Source organism: Chlamydotis macqueenii, chromosome 28, assembly GCF_036417535.1.
Source record: "Chlamydotis macqueenii isolate bChlMac1 chromosome 28, bChlMac1.mat, whole genome shotgun sequence".
Lineage (NCBI taxonomy): Eukaryota > Metazoa > Chordata > Aves > Otidiformes > Otididae > Chlamydotis > Chlamydotis macqueenii.
Window position 1 is genome coordinate 2,601,401 of NC_141583.1, and position 26,019 is coordinate 2,627,419.

General features: G+C 58.0%; 2 protein-coding genes across 8 annotated transcripts; one reads left to right on the forward strand and one right to left on the reverse strand.

Annotated features, from left to right (window-relative positions):
- Positions 1-159: 159 nt before the first annotated feature.
- CERS2 (ceramide synthase 2) lies at positions 160-5,988 on the forward strand. Of its 2 annotated transcripts, none has more exons than XM_086768087.1 (11): positions 160-231; positions 1,965-2,138; positions 2,712-2,829; positions 2,941-3,059; positions 3,229-3,286; positions 3,380-3,430; positions 3,719-3,811; positions 3,993-4,121; positions 4,198-4,304; positions 4,421-4,574; positions 4,803-5,988. In XM_086768087.1, the coding sequence occupies exons 2-11, from the start codon at positions 1,966-1,968 to the stop codon at positions 4,929-4,931; spliced, it is 1,131 nt and encodes a 376-aa protein (XP_086624213.1). In that variant the 5' UTR covers positions 160-231; position 1,965; the 3' UTR covers positions 4,932-5,988. The 2 variants fall into 2 exon arrangements, with proteins under 2 accessions (XP_086624213.1, XP_086624212.1); XM_086768086.1 differs by lacking the exon at positions 160-231 and adding an exon at positions 1,585-1,784.
- Positions 5,869-25,050, reverse strand: SETDB1 (SET domain bifurcated histone lysine methyltransferase 1). 6 transcript variants are annotated; one of them, XM_086768082.1, is made up of 23 exons: positions 24,933-25,050; positions 23,513-23,735; positions 22,985-23,157; positions 22,662-22,699; positions 22,461-22,560; positions 21,864-22,031; positions 21,370-21,571; positions 19,429-19,502; positions 18,902-19,092; positions 17,886-18,015; positions 17,377-17,515; positions 14,709-14,867; positions 13,404-14,006; positions 13,118-13,234; positions 12,783-12,952; positions 11,274-11,890; positions 10,653-10,681; positions 10,334-10,469; positions 9,558-9,723; positions 8,885-9,099; positions 8,354-8,442; positions 7,584-7,746; positions 5,869-6,218 (listed from the first exon to the last, which is right to left on the reverse strand). In XM_086768082.1, exons 2-22 carry the CDS (start codon positions 23,722-23,724, stop codon positions 7,629-7,631), a joined length of 3,846 nt encoding a protein of 1,281 aa, XP_086624208.1. In that variant the 5' UTR covers positions 23,725-23,735; positions 24,933-25,050; the 3' UTR covers positions 5,869-6,218; positions 7,584-7,628. The 6 variants fall into 6 exon arrangements, with proteins under 6 accessions (XP_086624208.1, XP_086624211.1, XP_086624207.1 ...); XM_086768085.1 differs by lacking the exon at positions 5,869-6,218 and adding an exon at positions 16,533-17,015 and having other exon boundaries at positions 6,542-7,746; positions 8,885-9,096; XM_086768081.1 differs by lacking the exon at positions 5,869-6,218 and adding an exon at positions 6,544-7,485.
- Between the last annotated feature and the right edge of the window lie 969 nt (positions 25,051-26,019).

The window sequence follows — 26,019 nt, forward strand, 5'->3', positions numbered from 1 at the left end:
CCCCCCCCCCGCCGATCCCGGTACCGGCGCTGGATTGCTCAGGCCTGGCGCCCCCGCCCCGCCCCGCCCCTCGGCGAGGCTCCGCTTCCCCTCCGGGCCCTCGGCGTTGGCGGTGACGTCACTCGTCGCTCCCGCCCGCTGCCTGGCGCGGGGCGCGGAGCGGGGGGGGGCGGGGGGGGGGGGGCGCGAGCGGCAGCGCGAGGCGGTGACGGCGGCTCCGGGCGGCGGCGCGTGAGTTGCGGGAGGGGGAGGGGAGGGCTCGGGGCCTCCGGTCTCCGCCGGGCCCGGGAGGCTCGGACCGGCCGGGGCGGGGGCGGTGGATCGGGCTGGGCCACCCGTTGCGGGGCCGGGCGGGGGGGGGGGACGCGGCCCGGTTCCCGGTTCTCCCCCCCGGTTCCCGGTTCTCCCCCCGTGCCTCCCTGTTGTGGCGGCCCCGGGCGGGGCAGGGCCCGGCGGGAGGCCCCCGCGGCGGTGGCGGGGGTCAGGCCCAGAGCCTTGCGGGGCCTCCCCGCTGCTTCCCCGCCTCGACCCCCGCCCCGACCCCCGCCAGGGCCCGGCGGGGCCTCTCCGGTTCCTCCGGGCGGGGTGGGCCGGGGCCCGGAGGCGGGCGGTGCTCCCCGGCTCCCGGCCCAGCTGCGAGGCCCCGGGCCCAGCCTCCGGCCCCGCCGGCGCTGGGGTGCGGCCGTGGCGGGCCCGGCCTCCTCGCCAGCCGCCGCTCACCCTGCGCCCCTCAAACCGGCGGGGGGGGCGCGGACCTCCCCAGGAGCCCCCGGTGCGGGGTCCCAGCCGGGATTCGGTGCTCAGCAACGCTCCTGGCCCCGTTGGTTTTTTCCTCCGTAACCTCAGAATACCAGGGTTTTCTCACTTTCCAGCAGGATTGTTCCTAAAATCACCTCGAGGGGGCCCGGGCTGAGGGTACTGGCCACCCCCCGGCTCGGCGGCACCCGGTTCTGGCTCTGGGGCGTCAGCAGGGCCCCGGTGTCCCCGTTTCCCCGTGGAGGCAGAAGGTGCCGCCAGCCCTGACCGAGGCCTCACCTCGCGTGCTCCCACGCCTGCCCTGCCCGCTACCTGCCTGCGGCCCTCCCGTCCCCGTTAACCGGGGAATCGGGGCGCGCTCCCGCTTCGCCTTGCGAAACCACCCCTGGCAGTTCCTCTTCGCCCCCGCACGGAGCGCAGCCGGCTCTGCCCTCGCCCAAATCCCTGCTCCCCTTTCCCCCAGGAAATGGGGGACCCCCTGACCCACATCCCAGCCCCAAGGAGCCCCGGCTGGGGTCCGATGCCAAGAGGTGCCAGCGTGGAGGAGAAGGAAGAGCTGGGATGCGGTGACCCCAGGGTTGCACGTGGCTTCCTCACGCCGTGACAGCGACAGCACCGGGCTCCCTCTCCCAGCCCGTGCCGCTGTGGTCCCCACTGGGAGCCGCACAGCGTCTTTTTAAGGCACAAAGGTGCTCGTTGTGCCGCCGGCAAATCCCTAATCCGGCACCGTGTGGCTGCCTGGGTCTGGCTGCCCAGCCGAGGGGCGGTGGTGGGCCCCAAGCCTCGGTTTCCACCCTCGGTGTTGGGCTACGTGCTGGGGATCAAACCCAGGCTGCGGACCCGGCGCTCGGGAGAGAAACCGCGGTAGGGGGTTTCCCCCGTCCTCTCCGCCCCGCCGCGATCCCCAGGGTCGTGCCCATCCCCCGGCCGATTCCCTGCTGTGCGATGCCGTCGGGGAAGTCCTGGCGAGTGGGAACGCGGTTCTTCCCTCCGGCCGATGCCGAGAAAATCTGTCCCGCTGGTCGGAAGTGAGAGCCGGCTTCGGTTAATCATCACCCGCTTGACCTCTCTGCCGCAGGGAGCAAAGTCCCTCTCTTGCCGGAGCCGAGTGCCCGGCTGCCCCGCGGCGCGAGGGGGATTTCACCGGCACCGGGGGGGGGCTCGAGGTACCCCCCTCACCTCTCCCTCTCTTTTCCTTTTCCCCCCAGCATGTTTCAGACGTTGTACAGCTATTTCTGGTGGGAACGGCTCTGGCTCCCAGCGAACCTCACCTGGGCCGACCTGGAGGACCGGGATGGGCGAGTCTACGCCAAAGCCTCCGATCTCTACATCACTCTCCCCTTGGCCTTCCTCTTCCTCGTCGTCCGGCACCTCTTTGAGACGTGAGTCCCTTCCCTGGGGGGCGGGGGGAAGGCACCCTCATCTGGCTCTCCCTGCGCCCCGGGGGCTGTGCCTGGGGCTGGGGGTGTTGCTGAATGTGTCACCCTGTCCCCAACCCGTCTGGGGGTGACCGCGGCGCCCCCCAGGCGTCCTGCCTGTCCTGCCCCCCAGCCCGTATTTGGGGCCGGGGACCTACCCCCAGCAGCCCCCGCACAAACCCGCCTTTGTGCATCCCCCGCCACTCTTATCGCGGCCCGGTCGCCACGGGCCCCGGCGTTTTAAGGAGTGATTTGTTGGGCAAACAATGGCGAGCCCAGGCTGGGAACAGACAGGGCTTTGTTGGGACGGTGGTGGGAGAAGGGGGAGGCGCCCTTCACCAGGGTGGATGCGGCCCTGCTGCTTCCTGGGGGGCCGGTCCCCCACCCCTGGGGTGACAGAGGGACCCGTGCTAAAACCCACCTTGCGATGGGGAAACTGAGGCACTGAGTGCGGGTTCCTGGGTGGATTCGATGGGACCGTGTCAGCCGGGTGACGCACAGACGGGGACATTTTGTGTCCCCCTGCTCCTTCCCCAGGTACGTAGCCACCCCACTGGCCGGGCTGCTGAATGTCAAGGAGAAGATCAGGTTAAAAGCCACCCCCAACCCCGTGCTGGAGAAGTTTTACACTGCCACCACCAAGCACCCGAAGCAGGTGAGGGGAGGGGGGGTCCCCAGAAGGGGCTCGGCGTGGCTGGGAGGCGGGCGGGTGGCAGAGCCGGGGACCCCACGACACAGGAGTGATGTCCCTGCCGTGTCACCCCAGGCCGACGTGGAGGTGCTCTCCAAGAAGAGCGGCTGCACGGTGCGGCAGGTGGAGCGCTGGTTTCGCCGCCGCCGCAACCAGGACAGGCCCAGCCTGCTCAAAAAGTTCCGGGAGGCCAGGTGAGATCCCGCGCCTGCCGTCGCCGTTGCCCCGTGGTGTCTGGGGCTGTGGGGGTACCCCCTTGGCTGGGAGCTGCCCCGGCAGGGTGGAATTTGGGGCCGGCGGGTCCGTCCTTCTCCGTCCCTTGCCCTGGTGCCCGCCTGAGGACCGTCTGCTTCCTTTTTCCAGTTGGCGATTCACCTTTTACCTTATTGCTTTCATTGCTGGCATGGCTGTCATAGTGGATGTAAGTACTGCCCCCGCCGCCCCTGCCCGGCCCTGTCGGCACCCCCCTCCCCCTCTAACACCTCTCTGTCTCTCCCCGCTCTGCGTCGCGCAGAAACCCTGGTTCTACGACCTCCGGGAGGTGTGGAAGGGGTACCCCATCCAGGTGAGCGTCCCGCCCGCCGTCCCGCTCCCCTCCCTGACCCGGAGCTGCCTGGGCGGCCAGAGATGGGAGCTTTGGGGCCCCAGGGGTGTGGGAGGGGTCTCTCCGGGGTTGCACGGCGTCTCTGGCGCCCGTGCAGGTTTGGCCGACGCACGGGGAAGGGGTTCGCGTGCCGTGGGGTGCAGAAGGGTCCCCGGGATGCCCGTGGGTGTGCTGGTGCCCGGAGAAGGGGATTGAACCCCACCCTGGGGCGCCGGGAGCATCCTCCCCAAGCTGTCCCTTGGCTTCCAGAGCATGCTGCCCTCTCAGTACTGGTACTACATGATCGAGCTCTCCTTCTACTGGTCCCTGCTCTTCAGCATCGCCTCCGACGTCAAGCGCAAGGTGGGGCTCTCGGGGGGCGGGGGAGGCAGACACGGGGACACCTCGCGGGGTTTTCTTCGCCTGGTGGGTGGGCGTTAGGGACTGGCGAGGATCTGGGGCCGGGAGGCGAGAGGGACAGCGGGGTGCTGGGGGTGGGAGCCGGGCTGCTGTAACCCCCCTCTTCCCCCTTTCCTGGGTGCAGGACTTCAAAGAGCAAATCATCCACCACGTCGCCACCATCATCCTCATCAGCTTTTCCTGGTTCGCCAACTACATCCGTGCGGGGACTCTCATCATGGCCCTGCATGATTCGTCGGATTATCTGCTGGAGGTACGGCCCGCTCCGCGCCGCCGCCTCTGCGTCCCGCGCCCCCTCCCCGACTCAGCCTCTTCCTCTGCCCCCGCAGTCCGCCAAGATGTTCAACTACGCCGGCTGGAGGAACACCTGCAACAACATCTTCATCGTCTTCGCCGCTGTCTTCATCGTCACCCGCCTGGTCATCCTCCCCTTTTGGTGAGCGCTGGTCCCCGGTGAACGAACGGGTGGGGAAACTGATGCGTGGGGCAGGGAGAGACCCACTGGGGGTGGGACGCCGGTCCCTGCCCGTAACAGAGCTGCTTCTCCCGCAGGATCATGCACTGCACGGTGGTTTATCCGCTGGATCTCTACCCTGCTTTCTTCGGCTACTACTTCTTCAACTTCATGATGGTGGTGCTGCAGTCGCTGCACATCTTCTGGGCCTACCTCATCATCCGCATGGCCCAGAAGTTCATAACTGGAAAGGCAAGCGGGGGCCCGGGGGCGCCTCGGAGCTCCCAGGCGCTGCTGCGGGGAGTTTGCAGGGGGGCCAAACTGTGAAACCGGACTGCGCGTGGCTTCCCGCGTCCCAGAGGGGCCTTGGTGCGGAGGAAACCACGGTGGCTGTGATGGGGGGAAACGGAGGCACGGCGGGAAAGCGGGGTGCCACTGGCCGAGATTTTTTGACCCTCCACTTTCCCTCTGCCCCTGCAGGTGGTTGAGGACGAGAGGAGCGACCGTGAAGAGACCGACAACTCTGAGGAGGAGGAGGAGGCGGCAAAGAACGGGCCCCTCTCCAACGGCCACCCTGTCCTCAACAACAACCACCGCAAAACCGACTGAGCGCCCTGGCCCCGTCTCTGTGCTGGCGGGGGCAGCTGGGAGCGCCCCGCCGGAGGCCAAACCCGTGAGAAGTCAAATCCCACCAATGCCACCCTCGTGTTAGCGCCAAGGTCCCCGTCCCCTCCATCCTCTCTCCCTGCCCAGTCCGGCTGAGCAAAGCGGGACCCCGGGGAGCGCCCCTCTCAGCCCCCAGCCCCCTCCGGAGCGGGGCCACGGCTCTGGGGGCGGCAGCGGTCGCTGCTTCTCTGCCTCACGCTCACCGTTGGTGCCCTTTCTGCCTTTCACCTCCTGCCTTAATCCACCGCCGTGGCCCCGGCCGGGCCACAGCGCGGACGGCTCCCGCCGGGATCCGTCTGGGACGGCTCCTTCCCCTCCCTGCAGCCCCTTCGGGTGCGCTGTGGCCGGAGAGCTCGGCTCCAGCCCTGAGTTATTCCCCCTTTTCCCGACCATCCCCTCAGCCGGAGGCAAGGATGTCCTGCAGCTCCCTCTTGGAACACCGGGAAAAAGTCCCCTTCCCGTGCCCGGCTTCGCTGCCAGCACCAAGCGAGGGAAGGTGGTGCTGGGAGGGAGGAGCAGGGGAAATCCGGGGGGTTTTAGCGGCCGGGTGACGGGACGACACTATGGAAGCGCCGAGGGGAAGGAAGCTGCGGGATTTAGTCACTACTGGTGTCTCAGGGAGGAGCGCAATCCCCTCATTTCTCGTCTGCAAATGGGTCTCCCTCTCTGTGGCCCCTCCTGCGCCCTTCCCCAGCTCTAACAGGACGAATTTGCAACCGATTTTTTTTTTTGTTGCTGTTGTTTGTTTGTTTCTATTTATTCGGAAGCAAGAAGGAGCCGGGCCTGGCTCTGCCTCCCGCATCCACCCGGGATGTGGCGAGACCTCCCGGCGCGGAGGGGGTGGGGGAAAAGGACCATTAACCAACATCAGACCAAAACGTGTTTTGTTGTTTTTGTTTTTTAAGAAAAATAAAAGGTTAAATATATTAAAAGTTAAAAACTAATAAACTTCAGTAAAAAAAAAAAAAATAAAGGACTTGGGCATCTTCTGTGACTGGCACCGTGGCCCTTTAATTTTCATTTCGGCAGTGCTAGAAGTGGGCAGATTGGAGTATATTGATTATTTTTTTTTTTTAAATATTTTTTTCCCCCTCCTTGGAAGCTCTCCACATCTTCAAGCCCAGCCTGGAGCGTGGGCCTGAGGAGCCCTGGCCGTGCTGCCGCCCTCCTCGGATGACAAAGCTGTGATTCAGGTGGCTGCTAAGGGCGGAACTGGAGCTCGCAGGGGCCCTGGAAAGGTTTTAACAAAAAAAAAGTTATTTTAGCGGGAGGGGTGGGGGGGCAGAGAGAGGAAGCTTCCCTTGCGCGTCGGTTTGGGTGCCCAAGGAATGGAGGTGGCGGCTGGAACCCACATTTTGCTACTCCAGCAAGCCCTGCCCCCCCCAAAATAAAACCACCACCACCCAAAAAACCCCAAACGGTTCAACTTGTGCATCAGTGTCAAGGATCGGGAGGGGGAATCCTCCCAAAACGAGTTTCACTTGTGGAGCCGCCATTCGGTTCCGGCCGTGTCCAGCAGCCAGACCGGGCCAGCAGGCGGCTGCTCCGCCCTCCCCGCGCCCGGCCGCAGGTGCCCAAAGTAAGTTTGGGGCGATTTGACGCAAGTTCGAGCCTGTCGCAACTGCAACAGCGGGATTTTAAGCCAAGCTCCGTATTTTGAGCCTACGGGGGCTGGGGGAGAACACAATTGGCAGCAAAGCTGCTCCCTGGCATGAAAAGTTCAACCGGCTTCTCTTCAGTGTTAGCGAGTGGAGGATTTAACGAGTATTTGTTTTGCTACAAGGAGGGAAAAGGTGAGAACGCCTGTGGGAGCTTTTTGCCCTCCCCATGCCCGTGCGCATCGCGCCCGGCCTGGGCCTGTCTGCCTGCGGCCCTTTTCCTGCGTGCCCCGCGGAAGCCAGGCTGAGGAAAGTGGCTCAGTCCTGCTCTTTCAGGGCTTTCTGCTGTGTCTAAACGTCAGGCAGTTGTTTTTTTTTTTAAATAGAACAACATACTTTATTGCTTTTTCTCAATGAAAACAGTTATAACAGTTGAAGACAGCTGGTTTGGTTTCCCCCCCCAGTTAAACTCATGTCACCACTATAACTCCAGCTTAAGCCCACTTCTACTGGGCTCATCCCCAACATCCTCGCTCCCTCCCAGCCCAGTCCCGAGGCTCCAGGGATGCCGACAGCTCAGTCTCAGCCGTGAAACACTTCCCTGGAGCCTTGAGATGTTTCCTCCTGGAAAACTGGCAGCAACGCCAGCGTGAGCTGCAGTTGCCCAGGGCTGTCTTAAGTTTGGTGGAGAGCTGGAAGAGAGCAGGAATGGCTGCTTGTCAACAGCGCAGGCCTGGCCCCTGGCCCGTCCTGCGGCACTGAGGGAGCGATCGCCCCCTCGGGGTGACTGGAGCCCCTGGGGCGGGGTAGAAACCAAGCCTGCAGCATCAGGTCTGGGCGCCACCACCCCCCCGTCACATGCGTGCGAGGTTACGTTTCTGTTCCGCATCCATCTGCCACTGGAATTTTCAAACGAACAGGAGAACATGAAGCCACGGTACTGGGCTTCAGAACAGTTACTATCCAACAACCTCTGGAGAAGAAACTTCACCCTCACAAAAGGGCAAGTCGGCACCAGGCCTGCGGCGGGAGCAGGGGCGGCTCACAGCAGCCGCCCTCGGCACTCGATCGCTCCGCAGCAGCACAGCAGCTCTTTGCCTTCCACGCTCCCCACTTCATAGTTGTAATCCCAGGTCAGCTCTGTGCCGGCTCGTATCCTCCTGGGAAGCGGGAGAGAAAAAAAAAAAAAAAAAAAAAAAAAAAAAAGCACAGGCTGGAGAAGAGGTCATTCCAACAAGGAGGATAAGCCGGACCTCCTGCTAGCGGAGAGTGACACTTAGGTAGGACCCCTCCGGCCAGGGCAGCGCCGTCCGGCTTCCCCTGGGGCAAGGGTGAAGCAGCCAGCATGGCTACTTTTGGCTCCACAGCAAGAAAAGGGACAAAGGTCCCCAAACGAATCGCGGCCATGGGGCTTCACAGAGGAGACGCTGCGCTCGCGGAGCCCCAGAGGCACCACTGCCCGGCTTGGCCTGCAGGCTTTGTGACTCAAACAAGCTGGGCAGCCAGCTGCTCCATGCTTAACTCTCTCCCCTTTGGAAACGCCCAAAACTGAGGCAAATTGCACCAAGATCTCCCTTGCAGGAAGAGAGGTCCTCACTCAACTCAAATCTGAGCTTCTCCCAGCTCAGCCCGGGGTGAAACCGGGGACGGCAGTTACCAGGAGCAGGAAACACCCAGCCCGCGCTGGTCGTGCAGCCCCGGCCGAGGAACCAGGTCCGACCAAGCCCTGCAGACTGGCAGTCCTTCCCCAAACACGCCGCGACTCACTTGCTGGCGAAGAAGGCGACCCAGGGGAAGCGGAGGTCATGCGTGTCCACAAAGACGTTCTGCACGAAGAGGTTAGGACTGCAGCTATGCTGTACGGGGAGCGGAGACAAACAGTGAGCAAGCTCCTGCGTTGGGAGGGATGCAAAGCAGCCAGCAGTAAACACGAGCCTTTATAAACAAGCAGCGCTCCCGATGCGCCTGCCATGTCCAGCGTAAGCCTGCTGAAACGGGAGGCGCTCCCTCCCTGCCAGTGCAGCCAGGGATGAGTCATAAGAGCCACGCTCGCAAAGGTAACGGGCGCTGGAAGGCTTGCCTTCCCCAGCCAGCTGGCCATGCGTCACGGGGCCAGAGCAGCTGCTCGGGGCATGGATCATCCTCCTGCTCCTCCTCTTTTCCCACTTTTTTTACTGTGCTTACTAGGTTTGGGGAAGAACAGGCCTGCGGTCACCGGTCACCCCAAATATGTCCCTTTCCCTTCTCAGCTGCCAAGGGCCATTCCCCTTTCGTCCCCTGCCAAGGGCAGTGACTCACATTGAGGTACCGGCCCAGGTTCCCTTCCAGCTTGGCATCGATGATATAACAGGACTCCTCTCCGTCGTAAAACTGGCGGGTGGTTCTGCGGACGGGTGCGCTCTCGCCCTTCTCGGCCGCTGCCATGTTGGTTGACTTGATGGCGATGCCGTGAGTGGATTTCAGGGCAAAGCCTCGGGTGGATTTCACCGCCACCTGCCTCTTCACAGGACCTGCTGGAAAAAAGGAGCAAACGCCGCTGCGTTCTCTCTCCAGCATCCGGAAGAGGAGCCTTGCAATCATGCTGCTGGCCTGAGACACTCTCTCCTTCCACAAAGGGGTAATAAACCCCGCAGGGATGCAGCTCCGATAGAAAATACCACCCTGGGATGGCACCTGGGAACCTCCCAGCTCTCCGCTCGACGCCTGGAGAGCCACAGTAATAAGCCCCACGGTTGTTTTTTCTTATCCACAAACATCCAGTGCTCAAGGACTGGGTTTTGCAGTCATGTCTCAAATGAGGCATGGGGAAGCTTCAGACCTTGGTCGTTAGACAAAGTTGAGAGCAGCACGCACCACGCTCGCAGCTGCTACATCCTCATCAGCCCTTCCTGGCGGTTTCTGGCCAAAATTTCTTGCTGTACCTGTCCTTTCCGCGCTCAGCCCTTGTTCGTCCCCCAGCAGTTGTTCTCACCTGACCCAGATGAGGGGTTTTTCTTGTCATCCCCTTCCTCCTCCTCGGAGCCCGAGGAAATGGTCTGGATGTCGTCGCTGTCGTTGGTGGTGCCCTGGGCCTGCCCTGCCGCCGCCTGCCCGTTCTCCCCCTCGCTGTCCGTGCTGCTCGACAGGGTCAGCACGTCCTGCAGAAAGGCACGAACAGCTCCCGAGCGCCGCTTGGGCCAGGGGAGAGCATCACTCCATTGCTTTCCAAGCAACGCAGAGGGCCCCCTTTTCCCCCCGGAACACTTCGTTCTCTTTTATCAGAAGACCTCCATCCTCCAGGAAGCCCTTTTGGCGTGGATCACACGTGCGGACACCGCGATCAGAGCCGAAACGGGGCAGGAACCTCATCTCGCGGGTTTGTTCTGCAGCACTCAGCCTGCCGGAGGCTCGGAAGCCTGCGCCATTTGGTGCTCTGGGGTTTGCAAGGAAGGGAGAAGACCCCAAAAACCAAGCTGGCTTCCTCCCCCCAGCCCTGCCTCCGTGGTGTGCTGGGTATGCAAACCGAGGTGCTACACCCCTTTAGAAACGCATGGCCCAAGCGCCATGCTACCCTTTTTTTGGGGGGGCTTTCACAACCCCACTGTCCAACGAAATCAACCCCGCTCCAGTGCTCCACTGGGAACAAAGGTGGCACGGGAAGAACCCAAAGCAAGGTTCAAGGCCTTCACCAAACCAGTCTGGAGCTGTGGCAGAGGCAGGCCCACCCCTTCCAGCCCACGCCTGAAGCCCGAAGGATCACCCGCTTACATCCGTGGCAGGCTGCGGGGTCAGAGAATGATGCCGTCTGCTCTGCAGCAGGGCGGTCTTGCTCGTCGGCCTGCGGATCCCCTCCAGTTTGGGAGGGCTGGGGTTGTAGCCGTACATCCTTCCCAGGTCACTTAGCCTGTGGGGTGAGGACGAGAGCCGGGTCAGTCCACGGGCAGGCAGGGACAGAGCGGCCGAGGAAAGCCGAGAGCAGGACAGGACCGCCACCGCCAAGCCTTTCATTTGCCCAAGAACTGCGGCAACTCGTTCAGAGGCAAATTTGGGAATGAAAAGCAGGAAAATACAATTTAAGGAACCATACCCAGGAATCTTGGTTGGATCTTCAGGTTCCTGCAGAGAGAAGTGCAGAAGATTACCATCTCTCATTTTTGGAGCACCCATCAGCCCTTCTGCACAAACACCCCCCAAGCACCAGCCTGGGTGTGAGAGGCCGGCTGTCCCCACCACTCGGTGTGACACCCAGTGCCAGGGGTGCTCCAAAAGGGCCAAGCTACGACCGCAGCTCTCCCGCCCTCCTCCTCCCACACAGCGGGTCCCTGAGTCCCCTCTCCAGAGCAGGCGGGGGGACAGAGACCACTTCCACCTCCCTGTGTCTCCAGCCCGGTCTGATCCCTCCCCGTGCCACCTCCGGCAGCTGCACAAGCCTGTAGTGCCCAGGGCAGGAGGGACGTTCAGCTCGGCTCATGCTGAGCGACTTCTTGGTAGCTCCGTGCCACAACTTCCCCCGGGAAGGGGAAAGGCACCTCCCTACCCCACCACAGTGGGCAAAGGGCAAGGGGACAGACAGCGAGCAGCACCACAGCCCACCTAGCCGCACGTGCCAAGAGCACGGCTGAGGCACACCTTCGCATCTCAGTTTCCTCGTCCACACCCCAAGGCGGGGGGCAACAGCCACCTCCCAGCCCCACAGCCCTCCCCTTACATCTTTCTTTGATGCCTTTGACTCTCCGTCCAGGTCGCCCAGGGCAGAAGCGGAGGTTTTCTCTCTCTCACCAGGGAGCTCCAATTTGCTGACCTTGGCTTCGCTGCCTTCGCTCATCTTGAAGGAGGAGGTGCTGTCGTTGTCCTGGAAGCCATCAGACACGCTGTTGGAGCTCAGCCACGAAGCCACTTTGTTCTTGGAGCTTTCCTCTGACACTGGCAGCTTACAGGAGGCAGCCATCGCCGACTCATCGTGGCCGATCTGCCGCACAGGCCCCGAGTCCTTGGAGGCTGTCTCCGACAGCCCGTTCTCCTTCTGGCCCCGGGTCTGCCGTCGCGTGGCATAGCTGCGCCACACCAAGCTGGCGCTGAAGTCCTCGTCCTTGCAGAAGTTGTCGTCAGAGCTGTCCTCGTTGGACTCCTCCTGCTCCTCAGTGCCTGTGTTTTCCTCCTCTTCGTCCTTGAGGTCCACCCCGCTGCTGTCGGAAGAGCATCTTGCGTCACTCTCGTAGCCTTCCTTGAAGTTCTCCACGCTCTCGATGTGATCCAGGTTTGCAAAATACTCGTCGCCCATCTCTAACCCCTCTTTGTCAGCAAAGTCATCCGTGAGGATTTTCCCTGGAGGCGGGGAATAGAAAACTTAAGCATGAGTTTTCCCGGGATCACATTCCTACCCCATCAATTTTATCCTCCCCAGCTGAGGAGCAAACAGGACGGGCACCACCAAATTCCCAAACTGGGCTGGGAAAGGACAATGCATTACCCTGCTACTCAAGGTAACGAAAATCTGAACTACAGGGCTGATCTAAAGTGGGCCTTTGTTAACATCTGGGCTTCCAACACTGAAATCTCTAAACAGCAACTAAAACAGGGCGACTGCCTTTTCCTCGGAAGGGCTGGAGGTGATGGTGGGGCGCAGGGGCAAGATTACGGCCAAGAAACCCAAGCACCAGAGCTCAGGCAGTGCCCGTGCTTAGTTTCATTTCAGAGTTAATGCAACCACGCCGGGCAACTTCTGCATTTTATTGGTTTGTGCCGACATCGCAGCGACCGGCTGGATGTAAACAGGAAGCAGGTACGCGCCGATTCCCCCGCAGGGATCCGAGCACTTCTCTTTGACGCTGGCATTGCAGCCACGGTGGTTTCTGCAGCATCTTGTTTCGGAGTTGGGCAAGGGAGGGGTGTCAATCAGGAAATCAACGTGCTGCAAGTCCATCATCTAAGTTTTTACTTTCCTGTCCCCTTAACAAGCACACAAGAGTTTCACACCCGCTCTGCTGGGTTTTGCCCTTTGCAATAAACAAAGTCTAGATCTCAGGCCCGACACAAGCTTGACACAACCAGATCTTTTCAAATACTTCTTTCCTCCCCCTCCTCGACCAAACCCAAGCAGATCTGGCTGCACGTGACCGCTCAGAAAAGCGCTGGCTCAACAAAGGCGTTTCGTTTACAGCACCCAGTTCAAAACTAGCAGGCTTCCACCTGCTTGTTCCGCCGGGTGAGATCCTACCTGCGTAGATGCAGACAAAAGAGCCTTTAGCGATATCATCGAGGCAGCGAATGCCCCAGCCTTTGTTCTGCGTCTTGAATAACTGCAGTCGGACTTGGAGCCCATGCTGGACCAAGCGATTGGTGCACATGTTGATGTTGCACTTGCACCTCTTGTTACACTCGTAAACTCTGAAAGAAAAGAGAACAGCTGTTCACAGCAGGTGAATCAAGAACAGAGGCGGCTTTTCGGGGTCTGCACGGAGCTCTGGGAAACACTGCCTCCCTGACAGCACCGGAGGCCAAGTTCCCGGGGCTGGTACTGGCGAGGGAAGGAGAGGCCGCAGCTCAGCTTACCCTGTGGGGAGGCATTCCTCCAGCCTTTTGTGCTGGTATCCCGAGTTGGGGTTGATCTGCCCACCCGGGGTGCAGCCCGTCGCTTGGACCGTCAGCTGGTGACAGGCACATTTCGATCTAGAGAGATGGACAGAAAAACCCACCCACGCCGCAGAGGTTAGTTTCACACGCCGGTTTTGCAGAGAGGAAAAGAAATCACATCTTTCTGCACGCGTATAAGCGGAGATGGGCACAGGGGGCTTGACTCCCACCCTCCAGACCCAGCGACGCGCCAGGAGTCACCTACTTGTCTCTGCAGCCGTCTTTGCAGTCGCAGCCCACCAGGAACTCCCAGCTGGTGTTGATGTAAACCCCTTTGCCGGGGATGCGTTCTTTGCTGTAGGCCACCTGCGGAGGTGGGGTGTTATCGATCTCGTTGACACAGGAGAGCGGCACGTCCTCCTTGCCCTTGGTAATGTCTGCGATGTAGTAGTAGGGTTTGTAGGGCTGGAACTTGCGATCCACCAGGACATACGGGTCCAGGCAGAACATCTCCAGGAAAAGGAAGTCGCAGTCCGTCTCAAAAAGGTAGCGCTCGATCTCCTGCATGGTTCGCAGGCACAGCCCGCACGGCGTCTTGTAGAGGACATGGAAGCCCATCTTGCGGTTAACCCGTCGGCGGGCCGTCATCCGTCGGAAGTCGTAGAGCAGCGGGATGAGCAGGGGGTTCCTGCTGCGGTACTGGTCGCTGCGGATGGGACGGATGCGGGACAGGCAGGTGTAGCTGCAGACGTGTGGCAGGTAGAAGAGTTTCTCCAGCGGCGCTCGGTACGAGGGCTCGTTGGGCACGCGGTCCATCATCCCGTGGAAGGCCTGTGCCGCGCCGCTGCCTGCCTGGCCGCCGGAGAGCCTGTTACAGGAACGGGGACACACTGAGCAACCGCAGCTCGAGGAAGAGCGGTGCTTTCTCCTCAAACTGCAATGAGATTTTAGGCGCTTAATTCTTATTGACGCAGCTCCTCGTTGCACGCCAGGACGCCACGTTGCCTTTGCTGCTTCGAACAATTAGACACAGGCCCCAGCATCCCTGGGCAGGCCCCAAAGGGAGTGTTACCAGCAGCAGGGAACACCAAAAAAAATCCCCAAACTAGGGAAGCAGAAACGAGCACAAGCTGGTTGCGGTCTCAGAACTGGGATCAATGGCTTCTGTGCTGCAGATTGATTGCCACAAAGCCACCAACGTGGAAAAGCTACCTGGAGATTTACATTAATAGCAGCTTCCCCCGGAGCCGAGAAAGCTTGTAGAAACAGGAGTCCTCTAGAAATGAGCAGAGTCATTGGCCGGGGTTCCAGCGGGGGAAGCGCTGCTCAGAACCGATAAGAGACCCTCCAAGCTCAAGCCAACAACAAAACGTAACGAACAGTTGTCTGGGACGGAAAGCAAGATAAGAGGAAGACAAATGCTCAGGACCAGACAAGCTGGCGAATAAAGGTGTCAGCTCGTAACAAAATAAACCTGCACTAACCCAGACAAGCCCCAAATCTGTACCAGCATCCCAAACTCTCACAAGGATGCAGGGATTTGTATTAAATGTGAACAAGCTCCGCTTACCGATGCTGCTGGGACGCACCGGTCCTTCCCGCCGGAGCTGCATCGCTCAGGACAGGCGAAGAAGGGGACGACTGCCCAGAGCCCACGGAGCTAGGACGGAAAGAAGTGCTTTTCTTGGCCACTTGCTTTCTGGACTGGGCCAGCTGACTGTCAGAGCACCTGCACGAGGGAAGAAGGGAGGCAGTTTGCAAGGTGCACGCACTCACACAACTGCTAGGATTCAGAGAGACAGGGGCAGTCAAAATAACACTCCCCCACGGAAGTCAGCAGCAGTGCCCCGTCCCAGCGAAACCGAGCAGATTTTTCCTAATCGCTGTGAAAAATCAGCCCATTTCTGACTATCTGTGCTACAGCCATCCCGCCAGAACTCAACCACATTTAAAAGTGTTTCCTGACACGCTGCTATTTATTCGGAAGTGAGGCACGAGGGTGAGAGGGAGTGTAACAAGGCCTTCATTTCAGGACGCTGGACAAACCAGGACATGGAAGAAACCCCTGCAATGGCAGAAACAAGAGTTTACGGGGGCTCAATCAGTGCTACAGTACTGAGCAGCCGGAGGAACAAGAAGTACCGAGGACTCTCTCATCCGTACCAAGTAACAAGATAAGATTGTACAGGGGAATGTAATAACATCACGGATGAAAGGGCTACGAGGAGCTCCCAAACACCTCCACAGCCCGACGTGCAACATCAGGAAGGTGGGAGGTACCGGGAAGTCACTACCCTCCTGTTCTGAGAAAACAACGGCAGACGTTTTCAATCCATTCCCAGCAACTAAACAGAAAACCACCCCAAACCAGGCACTGCTTTTCCCACAAGTGGAACAACACAGTTATGTTATCAGGGCAGAAAGGGAGGAGACAGTGAGAGCAGGAGAGAGTGACAGTTTCAGCAAACGTCTTTCAAAAAGCAAGGCGTTAGCACACATTTCAAAATTCAAGAGCAAGAGACAAAAAAAGCTTCCGTCAACGGGCTTTAAACTGAACGGCTGACAGCAGCTCCCTGGCACTGCGGAAGAACTTGAAAGTGAGACCAGAGAGGGAAGGGAACCAGGCCTACCTCTGAGTAAACAAATCACCAGAGCAAAGGAACCATTCTCCCAGTTTTAATAATCTAAAAGCAACGTGTTTTTAACTCAACAGTATCCCTCTGGACAGCAGGGACATGGATATAGAACACTGCCCTCAGTCACTGTTGAAAACCAGTCATCTTTAAGTTCACGACTTCATGGCAGGGGAAGGAAAGGTCTGCAGTGTCTGCTTGTGTTAGATCTGAAAACAAGATCCTAAAGTCAAAGCCTCTGTGAGGAGAGGGGAAAAAAAAAAAAAAAAAAGTGTTTCTTGTAACCACTGCAAGGACTGGTGAATGCAAAGGAGATTTGTCAGCCAACAAGACCGCAGGCTGGCCAGTCAACGCAGTTCAACTTTATTGTCTTCACGCCGTGTCGCTGCACATCCTTCCTACACCTTCAGCAGCTCAGGGCGCCCTAGCGTCAGGGCAGCAGCTCGGCTCTTCCTCTGCTCACAGCTGGGCCCCCAGACTGAAGGCGGAGGAGCCAGTATTTCCATTTCTCACGCCGGAGTGGACCTCCTTTGGCATCGGCCTCTCTTCTTGGTTACACAAGACATGAGGAACACGGCTATTATGGCTTCGATTCGAAGTCTTGCTCAAAATGGCAGAGGAGGACCATTTCCAACTTAGCCCCCGCACCCAGGGGCAGAACGGGTCAAACCGCACTGGTATTTGGACCAGAGCCCCCTCCTGAGAGCGGAAGCTGGGGGCAGGTGGGGTTTCTTAGACGCTGCTCCACCTAGAGAGCATCTGGTGAATAGAGGTCCACTTGCTGCACAGGTTCTTTACAGGTGGGACATCTTTCTCCCTTCTGCCCATGCAGCAAGGCACAGTCACCACAGAAGACATGCTGGCAGGGGGCCAGGCGTCCATAAATTCGGATAGGAAATCCACAGTGGTGACAAAAATGAACCAGGACAGCATCTCTCTCCCCTAGATTAAAGTCCCAGAGCACGTGCTCAGGTGCCCTGGTGTTCTCCAACATGCTCCCTTCATCACAAGGCCGAGTTCCTCCTTCATCGAGGCCTCCTTCAGCACTAGCCTGCACCTCCGAGAACGTCCCGCTTGGGCCCCTGGCAGCGTGCGTGACTTGGCCGTGGCTGAACTTTATCGGGTTTGGTCCATGACCATCGAGACCAACCACGGATCCCGAGTTCTCAGCGCCTCGTAAGTCATTGAGGTCTGCGAGCAGGTCAGTCCAAGTGGAGGAATACAAGGCAGCCGGGGGCCAGTGCCTGGATCGTGACACGAGGGAGCAATTCAGATTTTCAGAAGAGAAGGAGCAAACGTTCTTACTTGGAAATATATCAAGTGCGAAGCTTTAGCCCTGAGTAAGAACACGGCACTCGGCTCAGGGGGTGCTGGGCTGTCAGCTCTCCCGCCCCCAACTACCCATCCAGCAGCCTCTATCTATCGTTTCCCCCAGAAGCATGCCTAAAACCAATCGGTGTAACTGGAAAACAAGCCTAGTCACGCTGGAAACCTGCACCTGAGGATTCCTCTACATAGAAAGGATGGTGCCTGAAAGAGCTGAGCGCTGGAAAGGAAACGCAAAGGAGGCAGTGGTGGGAGCAGAGAACTGGCTCAAGTACTTACTCCATCTCAGCAGGCTGTGGAGAAATGGGCCGCGCAGCCAGCGAGGCTGCCTGCATTTGCTCTAAAGGTTTGTACTGGGTACCAGCTCCTGTTAAATCTTGCGTATATTGAACTACAGGCCCTTTGCTCCTGACAGCACCTAGTGAGGAAGCGGAAAAAGCAAAAACATCAACAAGAAAAGTCTCTGCCATCAACCAAAATTTGTTGGACTAGCCATAAAACGTTGATTCAGTCCCTGAAGGCAACCAAAACAGAGGCATCTGCAATTAACACCAGGTCACCGGCTGAGCGCCGAGTCACAGCCAGTCACCCCAGAGAGATTCTGGCCGCTTCACACAAGCGGAGTCTGGTTTTGCAGCACCTTTATGACAGGAGAAAAAGCCCACCGTAAATCTTAAAATCTCCAGAAGTTATGCTGAAATGCACCAAAACCAAACAAAAACCAAACCAACCCACAACGTGTTCATCCCAGTTCCAGGATACAAATTAATGAAAAAGATGCCACATACCCACATTGGGACGAGTCCTTGCTTGTCCACTTTGCTTCTTTTCTTGGGTGGAGGCCGTGGAAGTTTTCATGCTGAACATGGGCTCGAGGCGCGTGGAACCCCGGTAAATCCATTCGCAGCGTTTGTCATCCTGCAGCAAGGAGAAGGCAACACTCACAGAACCTACAGCAAGAGCTTCCAGAGGTACAACAGGGGCCTGGGAGACAGCAGCGTGCTTTTACGGTAAGCAGAATCGAACAGAAAGGAGGCAAAGCATTGACCTGAAGGCTCTTGAAAGACCATGCCGCCAAGAGAGGTCAAGGGCAGTAATTCATCACATCCAGGGGAACAGTGAGTATAAACCACATCTAGAAAGAAGCCCAGTACCAAGACCCCAAACATTCTTAACCCAACAACTGACTAACGAGGCAGCATTGGAGAAACCAGACTCCCTCAGGAAGACAAGCTAACGCCTCTGCACAAGCTGAACGTGCCCTACAACAGGGAGGTTAAATCTGCAAGGGTACAACGCCTTCCCCAGCCCCAGCACTCTGCAGTTATCTAGACAGGCAGGGAGCCAAGCGGGCACAGTGTATCTGCTCCCTTTCTGCAATTTGTAGGATTTGAGCAAGCAGAATATCGCAGCTTCCGCTCGGTTTCTCTCCTGCTTCCTAAACCAGCACTTGGATTTGGACAGGACACGGCTAGGTGTTTACATCAAGAAAGGGACCAGGATAGAATACCTGCAGGCAATGGATTTTGCTTCTTATTCATCTACCACTTTAAAGTTTTGCATGCTAAATGCTAAAGCATAAAGGCTTTTGAAGCTTTCGTCATGCAAATGAAAGAGTCTCACCTTCACATCAATGAACAGAAGAAACTGGTGGTCTACCTACCAGGCAAAATACCTGCTTGCTCCACGACCCTCTCTGACGTTAGCAAGGAAATTGGACTTGGTCAGCCCAACTGCCAGCCCTCCCCAGACTCAAATTTAAGCCCATCTTCCCCCTCTAACAGGAGAAGGGAAATGGCCCTACCAGGAAAAGGATTTTGACCAGACTGCCATCCACTTCTTCCACTCTGGATTTCCACCAGGTTCCTTCCCACTCGGTTTTGATTAGCTGGCCATTCTTCAGCAGCACCATGGGCCGGTTGGGGTAGGCTGTGATATACTCCTCGATGAAATCGCGACAGGAAACATCCTCTATGTCTTCCCAGGTCTTTTTCACTGTTCAGAAAGGGATGGATGGGAGACAGAAGAGGAGGAGACTCTTACAAAGAGAACCCTTAGGTGGATTTTTACATAAGAACAATCAAGCAGCAATCCCAAGTGGCCAGATTTTCGGTGGCAGGGCATCCAGAATGCAAGGAGTCACAGCGCACTCACTCTGCAGGTAATAAACCACTATTTCCTCCAGCTTCATATGCAAAGCAAACATCCACACGCACAGCACTAAAGGGGACAGGCGATCTGCTCCCTGTCCTTTGAGCCAGGCTCTTTCATGTACCATGGCTCTCCATCCAACATCAGCGTTAGGACACAGGAGGGGCAGAGATCACTCACGTGGCCTGCAGATCGGGTACAGCTCCCACTCCTTGACATATGAAGCGTAGCCGTCATCAAAGAAGATCAGGAACCTGGAGAACAGTGAAGAGCCTTGGAAGTCGGAATTAGAAATGCAAGGCCAACCGCATCCTGGGCTGCACCAAGAGAAGCGTGGCCAGCTGGTTGAGGGAGGTGATTCTGCCCCTCTACTCTGCCCTGGTGAGACCCCACCTGGAGTACTGTGTCCAGTTCTGGAGCCCCCAGCACAAGAAGGACATGGACCAGTTGGAGAAGGTCCAGAGGAGGCCACAAAGATGATCAGAGGGCTGGAGCCCCTTTCCTGTGAGGCCAGGCTGGGAGAGCTGGGGCTGTTCAGCCTGGAGAAGAGGAGGCTCCGGGGAGACCTTAGAGCAGCCTCCCAGTGCCTAAAGGGGGCTGCAGGAAAGATGGGGAGAGGCTGTTCAGCAGGGCCTGGTGTGACAGGACGAGGGGTGATGGTTTTAAAACAGAGGGAGATAGATTTAGATTGGATATTAGGAAAAAATTTTTTACAATGCGAGTTGTGGAACACTGTCCCAGGTTGCCCAGAAAGGTGGTGGATACCCCCCCCCATCCCTGGAAACATTCAAGGCCAGGCTGGACGGGGCTCTGAGCAACCTGATCTAGTCGGGGATGTCCCTGTTCCTGGCAGGGGGGTTGGACTGGATGACCTTTGAAGGTCCCTTCCAACCCTAACCATTCTATGATTCTATGCAGCTGAGTAAAATGCAGCACCACATCAGGTAATGCAAGTGGAGCACGCCTCCCATTTCTCCTGCCAGTCCCAAAGGCCCTCAAATGACTTCTGCCATCATTTCTGCCAGGAGATGATCGGCTTCACAGTACTGCCACTTCCCTTGGCTGTTTCAGAACAGCTCTCCCCCAGCACCGAGCTATCCCCGAGTTCCCAAAGCCAAAAAAAAAAGGCTGCCCAAAGGCTTTCCAGCAGCATAGGACAGCCAGGCCTCCTTCCCTCAGCTCCAGATTCCCTGTTTGCCTCAGCCACAGCAGGTAAAGGAAGAGAAAAGACAGTTTAATTACTTCTAATCTCTGCAAGAAAAGATATTTTTGCAGACAAAGCAGCAGCAGAGGCTGCGCACCATGACTCAATCCACAGGGAGAGGGCTGGGGGACATCTCCAGGGCTCCACCTGCAGACAGGAGACAGCACAAAAGAGTCCCCAGTGCCCGTGGGGGACTGGGAGCTTGGAGCGGGGTATCCGCTTAGCGCCGCGTGCTTCGGAATAATAACTTCAGGATACGGAGCCATCTAAAGGTTGCGTTACGAGAGACCAGCATGACAACCTGCCTAGCCAGGAGGAGTAAATCTGCAATAGGAGCAATAAATCTAGTTCATTTTCAGTTATTAAACACGTATCAGATAGAACTTGACACAATTAGGTATTTACGGCAGATCCACATTGGAAATAAATGGGGCGATTATATCTTTTATGAATCTTCTCAGAAAGACCACAAGCCTAAATCACAACGTCGAAGCAGCCCTGCCCCCTGTGGAAAAGGCTGCTTTAGAACCTGCTGGTTCTGCTCCTCGAGCGCTTTGGCAACAGCGCTGGCACTAAACGCTTCCAGGGCTCGTATTTCCTAACGAGCTGTGTTTTACGCCTTCAGCGGTCCAGACGTACATTTGTGTGATAATTTGAATGAATTACCAGATATAACTTCTGACTCAGGGACATGAGTAATAGGATGGAAGCTCCACCCAGAGCTTTTAGAGATAAGAAAGACTGAAGAAACAACATTCAGAACTACGTCCTCGGAAAGGGCAGAAAATAATTTAGCTCCCACAACAGCAAATATACAAATATATTCTTTTCTTTCTGTCCTAAAAAAATCAAACCAAACAAACAAGAACAAAAAAAAAAAGAGAAGGGAGTACATGACTGCGGAGGAGAATTCATACCTGTCTTTATTCTTTACGTTTGGGGTTTCGGCCACAATACCAGCATACAGCCAAACCTGATTCCCGTCTTTGTATTTTGCCACAACCCTGCTGCCGACGTAGTGTTTCTCAGGCGAGGGGTGATAGTCATAAGCGATGTGATTGCCAGAAAGCAAGCTCTTCCCTTTATTATCAAATTTCACTTTGTACTTCTTTCCAGCACCTGAAAGATATTCCAACGCAGCAAGATAAATCAAAGCCAAGTGATTTCATACAAAAAGTCCAACACCATAAACCATTCTGATCCGAGTTCAGAACCTATTTGAAAGCCTTTTAGAAATTAATTTGGAAGGTAAAGTATTATTGTGGAGACGTGTGGCTTTCACAACTCGTTTCAGGCGGCGCCAGGTGCTCTGATGCGGAAGAGGACCTGCTCCAAGCCCCATCGACGTCACCCACCCAAAGCTCAGCAAAAGCCACGAGCACTGACGCACCGAAGCAAGCACGAGACCTACCAACCGTCTGGATGGCAATCAGAGTTCCTTTGTGCCACGTTTTGGTTCTCTTCTTGCCCAGGATCCTCATGCCAACATTCAGATCACCGTCGTTGCTGAGATCACTCCCAGTCGCTGCAGGGCCAACGGGCTGGGCAGTGCCAGGAGCTTCTTGAGGGGTCTGCGCATCTACCCAAGGAACAACACCAGAGGGTAAGTAAGAAATTGCCCAAAGACTCCCTTTCTTATGTACAGAATTGGAAGAACATCTGTTGGACCTGAGACAGGAGGCATTTTTGCTTTCTTTTACCTCAGTCAGCCTAAGCGCCTCAGTTTTATTGGATGGAGTAATCAGGAAGTGAGGTTTAAACATCGTTAAAAAGCTTTCATGTTATGGAAACTGCCCCACTTGTATTTACTTTCAGAAAGCACTTAAAGAAAAAAATAAGGATTTGGAATCAATATATCCTAATGCGTCTTTCCATCAGGGAAACAGAAGAGTGAGTCTCTTTCTCAGAAAGAAAACCAACGGGTGTCAGATGCAGAGAGGACCAGGGTAAGGGCACAGACGGGTGCCAGCCCACGTCTGTCAGCCCCAGGAAGCTCTCACACGCTGACCCTTTTGCGCATCCTGGGCATTCGTTTTCTTGTTCACAGCATCCATAAATTTCTGAACATCCTGGGCAGACTTTCTCATTGCAGCCATAGCTTCCCGCAGCTGAAGGGAAGGAAAGAGAAAGAAAAAATGAAGAATGGAAGCGGTGTTCTAGCAAAATCCCACTGCAGAAGTACACTACAGTCAGGTCTTTTCCAACTCACCAGAGTCTGATCCTTTGCGATTCTGGGACTGCCATCGCCTGTGTTCAAAGAGAAAAAAAAGGTGGCTTAAAACATCTTGGGGAGGAAAAAATCCATCCTAGTTAAGTCACGGAAAGAAGAGGGAACAGAGAAAAGCATCCATTCAAAAGCCTTCTCTGTCTCTGTCCAGAAATCCACCCACTTTCCTGCTTACGGACCAGTGTGGCTTACGGCTAAATTTACGATCTCCTTATTCTGATCCCACTCATTCCCATCCTCCTGCAGCACACACTCAGATCTCCATCCCTCCCCTCAGTCCCACGTGGCGCAACGAGATACTGAACTCTGCTTCCAGCCCAAATCGATACTCATGACATCATCGTCGTCCTCATCCTGGATCTCAATCACTTCCATGGCCTTGGCAGCCGAGCCCTCGTCCTCAGAGCTGCTCTCGCGGTACTGGAGGCCCAGCCTGGAGTACAGATCCTTCACCAACATCTCACATTTATCAATGGCTCTGGGGGAAAAAAAAACACAAACAAAAAAACCCAGAAGGGTGGAGACAGGAAAAGACAAGGTGAGCCCTGGTGTACATCCTACAATACGGCAGAAATAAAAAGGAACTGACCACTAGGGAGCTGCTAATTAAATACAGCCATGATGAGGTGAGTGAAGAGCATTCACGTGATGGATTTTAAGCCACAGGGGAATAAATTCAATTATCCCTCAATAACCACACACAAACGAAGCGACGCAGAACTGCAGCGTCAGTCTACTCTGAAGGAAAACGGGCAGCACTCGTCAAACGATCTCCCCCTCTGCTGCTCTGAGGCCCAGCTCCGACACGCGGCTGTGATTCCAAGCGCACTCACCTTGTAGCGTCATCAAAGAGCCGGTCAACGCAAGCCACCTCTTCCTCCTTCTGCTTCACGCACTTCTCCAGCTCCTCCAGCTGCTGCTTCCTCTGCTTCACACACTCAAAATTCTCCAGCTCTTTGTCGATGATACCCTGGAGCTCCTCCATGGAGATTCCCAGCTCCTCCATCACTTCTTGCTGCAGCTTTTTGATCTCCTGGGAATCCATTTCTGCTGCACCTGACACCGCAGAGGTGAGAAAAGGCTGGTGAAACCCTGCTGCTGTGGCACATCCTTTGAGGCACAGCACTTGCAAGAGCACAAGCTCCATTTTTTGAAAGCTAGTCAGGAAGAAAATGTTATGTACGTTGTCAAGATAACATCACAGAGAGCCAAAAATAACCAAAGTGCAAGAAAACTGTGGAGCCAGAGGCTCCTGGGACAACCAGGGACCCCTGACATCTCCTCCAATCTCTGCACAGGCTTTCCGAACCCTCTGAATGCTGGAGCCTTACGCTTCGCTGCCTCAGCGCTCTCTCCTCCACGCCAAACCTGTGGAGCAGCTCCCAGATCTCTGCCTCGCCTGGGAGCAGAACCACCCCCACATCCCCCTTCGAGCTGGGCCTGCCGACACCCAGCCGGTCTCCATCGCTTTCAAGCCTGCAGCACTCACGGACACCTTCCTCCTTCACGCAGTGCTCCCCATCCTCTCCTGTCTCTCTGTCCGCACTCCCCCATCTCCAGCCCCCCTCACCTCATCAGCCCCAGCCCCCCCAGCCCCACGCAGCTCCCCCTGCCCACATTTCCCTCCCAGCTGCACCCAGGCCGCAGTCCACCCACACTTTCCTCCGGCCCTGCAAAGGCACGGGCAGCCAACAGCCCCCCCGACGCCTCCCAGTTGCACTCCCACCCCGGCGACCACGCACCTCCCACTGCACGCTGACCCCAAACCCCATTCCTGCCCCCAGCACCCCCACAGCCCCCCTGCAACAACCCCAAGCCCCCATAGACCCCTCAGCCTGCGCTCTCGTTCGCTCCATTCTCCCGCCCTACCATTTGCGCCCATTTCCAAGACTCCACCAGCCCCTCGCCCTACAAAAGTCCCTTCCCCACAGCAAAACAAACCCCACGCCTTCCCACCCAAAGGCCTCCCCCCTGCCCCACAGCCCCCTCCTCGCCTCTACACGCCACCCGCAGCCCCCTGCCCGGTTCCCCCTGCCCCGCAGCCCCCTCCTGACCCCAGTCCCGCCACGCAGCCCCTCCCCAGCACCCCCGCACCCCGCGATCGCGTGCCCCACAGCCCCCTCTGTGCCCCCCACTCCCCCTGCCCCACAACCCCCTCATTTCCACTGTCTCCCCACAACCCCCGCTCCCGTCCCCGCCTCGCCCCAACTGCCCGGCCCCACAGCCCCCTCCCCTCGGCCTGGCCGCACTCACCGGGCCCTGGGGCCCGACCCCCGTTGTTGGGGAGCAGGAGGAGAAAACGGGGGCCCAGGCCGGAAGGCCCTTGACGTCACATCCGGTAACAACCGCCCCCGAGGAGCCCAGCTCTCGCCGGCCGGCACAGCGGCCAAACGCGCGGCACTGCGCATGCGCGGGAGGCCGGCCCCGCCCGCCTGTCCGCAGGGAGCGGCCATTGCGCATGCGCAGAAGGGAGGCGCCAGAGGCGCTTAAAGGGACAGCCGCCCGGGAGCGCAGCCCAGTGCTGCCCCCTATGGGAGGGGGGCCGGCAGGGCCGCGGGCGGTGGTCCCTGAGGGGCCCGGTGGGCGCCGAGGGCCCAGAGGTGAGGGGCGAGGGGAGCTCTAGGAGCGCCGGGGGGTGATGGGGAGCTCTGAGGGTGCTGGTGGTGCCTGAGGTACTGGGGGCAATGGGGGGCTCTGAGGATGCTGGGAGGCCCTGGGGGGTGATGAGGGGCTCTGAGGGTCCTGGGGCGAGTCCGGGGGGTGACGGGGAGCTCTAGGGGTGCTGGGGAGCAATGGGGAGCTCTGAGGGTGCTGGGGGGCCCTGGGGGCGGGGGTGGTGGGCAGCTCTGAGGGTGCTGGGGGGTGGTGGGCAGCTCTGAGGGTGCTGGGGAGCAATGGGGAGCTCTGAGGGTGCTGGGGGGCCCTGAGGGTGCTGGGGGGTGGTGGGCAGCTCTGAGGGTGCTGGGGAGCAATGGGGAGCTCTGAGGGTCCTGGGGCGAGTCCGGGGGGTGACGGGGAGCTCTAGGGGTGCTGGGGAGCAATGGGGAGCTCTGAGGGTCCTGGGGGGCCCTGGGGGCGGGGGTGGTGGGCAGCTCTGAGGGTGCTGGGGGGTGGTGGGCAGCTCTGAGGGTGCTGGAGGCTCCGTGGTGCTGGGGGGCTGGAGGCCCTGCAGGGCTGGGGGGCCCTGGGGGGCTCTGGGGTGCCTGGGAGCACAGCGTGGTGAGGGGAGGGCCAGGAGGAAGAGGCACATGAGCACCACGAAGGCCACGGCGAAGCCCTCATCCAGGTCAACTACCGGCCACAGCGTCCCGTTCTCCGTGCGGCTGGCCCTCAGGCGCGC

Coding starts and splice junctions, on each gene's coding strand:
- SETDB1 (XM_086768085.1), bottom strand. CDS start 23,724: ATGGATTCCCAGGAGATCAAAAAGCTGCAGCAAGAAGTGATGGAGGAG. Junction 23,158..23,512: donor CTCTTTGATGACGCTACAAG/GTGAGTGCGCTT, acceptor TTTTTCCCCCAG/AGCCATTGATAAATGTGAGA. Junction 7,747..8,353: donor GTCGCCTTCTTCGCCAGCAA/GTGAGTCGCGGC, acceptor CCCGCTTCCCAG/GAGGATACGAGCCGGCACAG.
- CERS2 (XM_086768086.1), top strand. CDS start 1,702: ATGCCGTCGGGGAAGTCCTGGCGAGTGGGAACGCGGTTCTTCCCTCCG. Junction 3,060..3,228: donor AAAAAGTTCCGGGAGGCCAG/GTGAGATCCCGC, acceptor TCCTTTTTCCAG/TTGGCGATTCACCTTTTACC. Junction 3,287..3,379: donor GCATGGCTGTCATAGTGGAT/GTAAGTACTGCC, acceptor TGCGTCGCGCAG/AAACCCTGGTTCTACGACCT.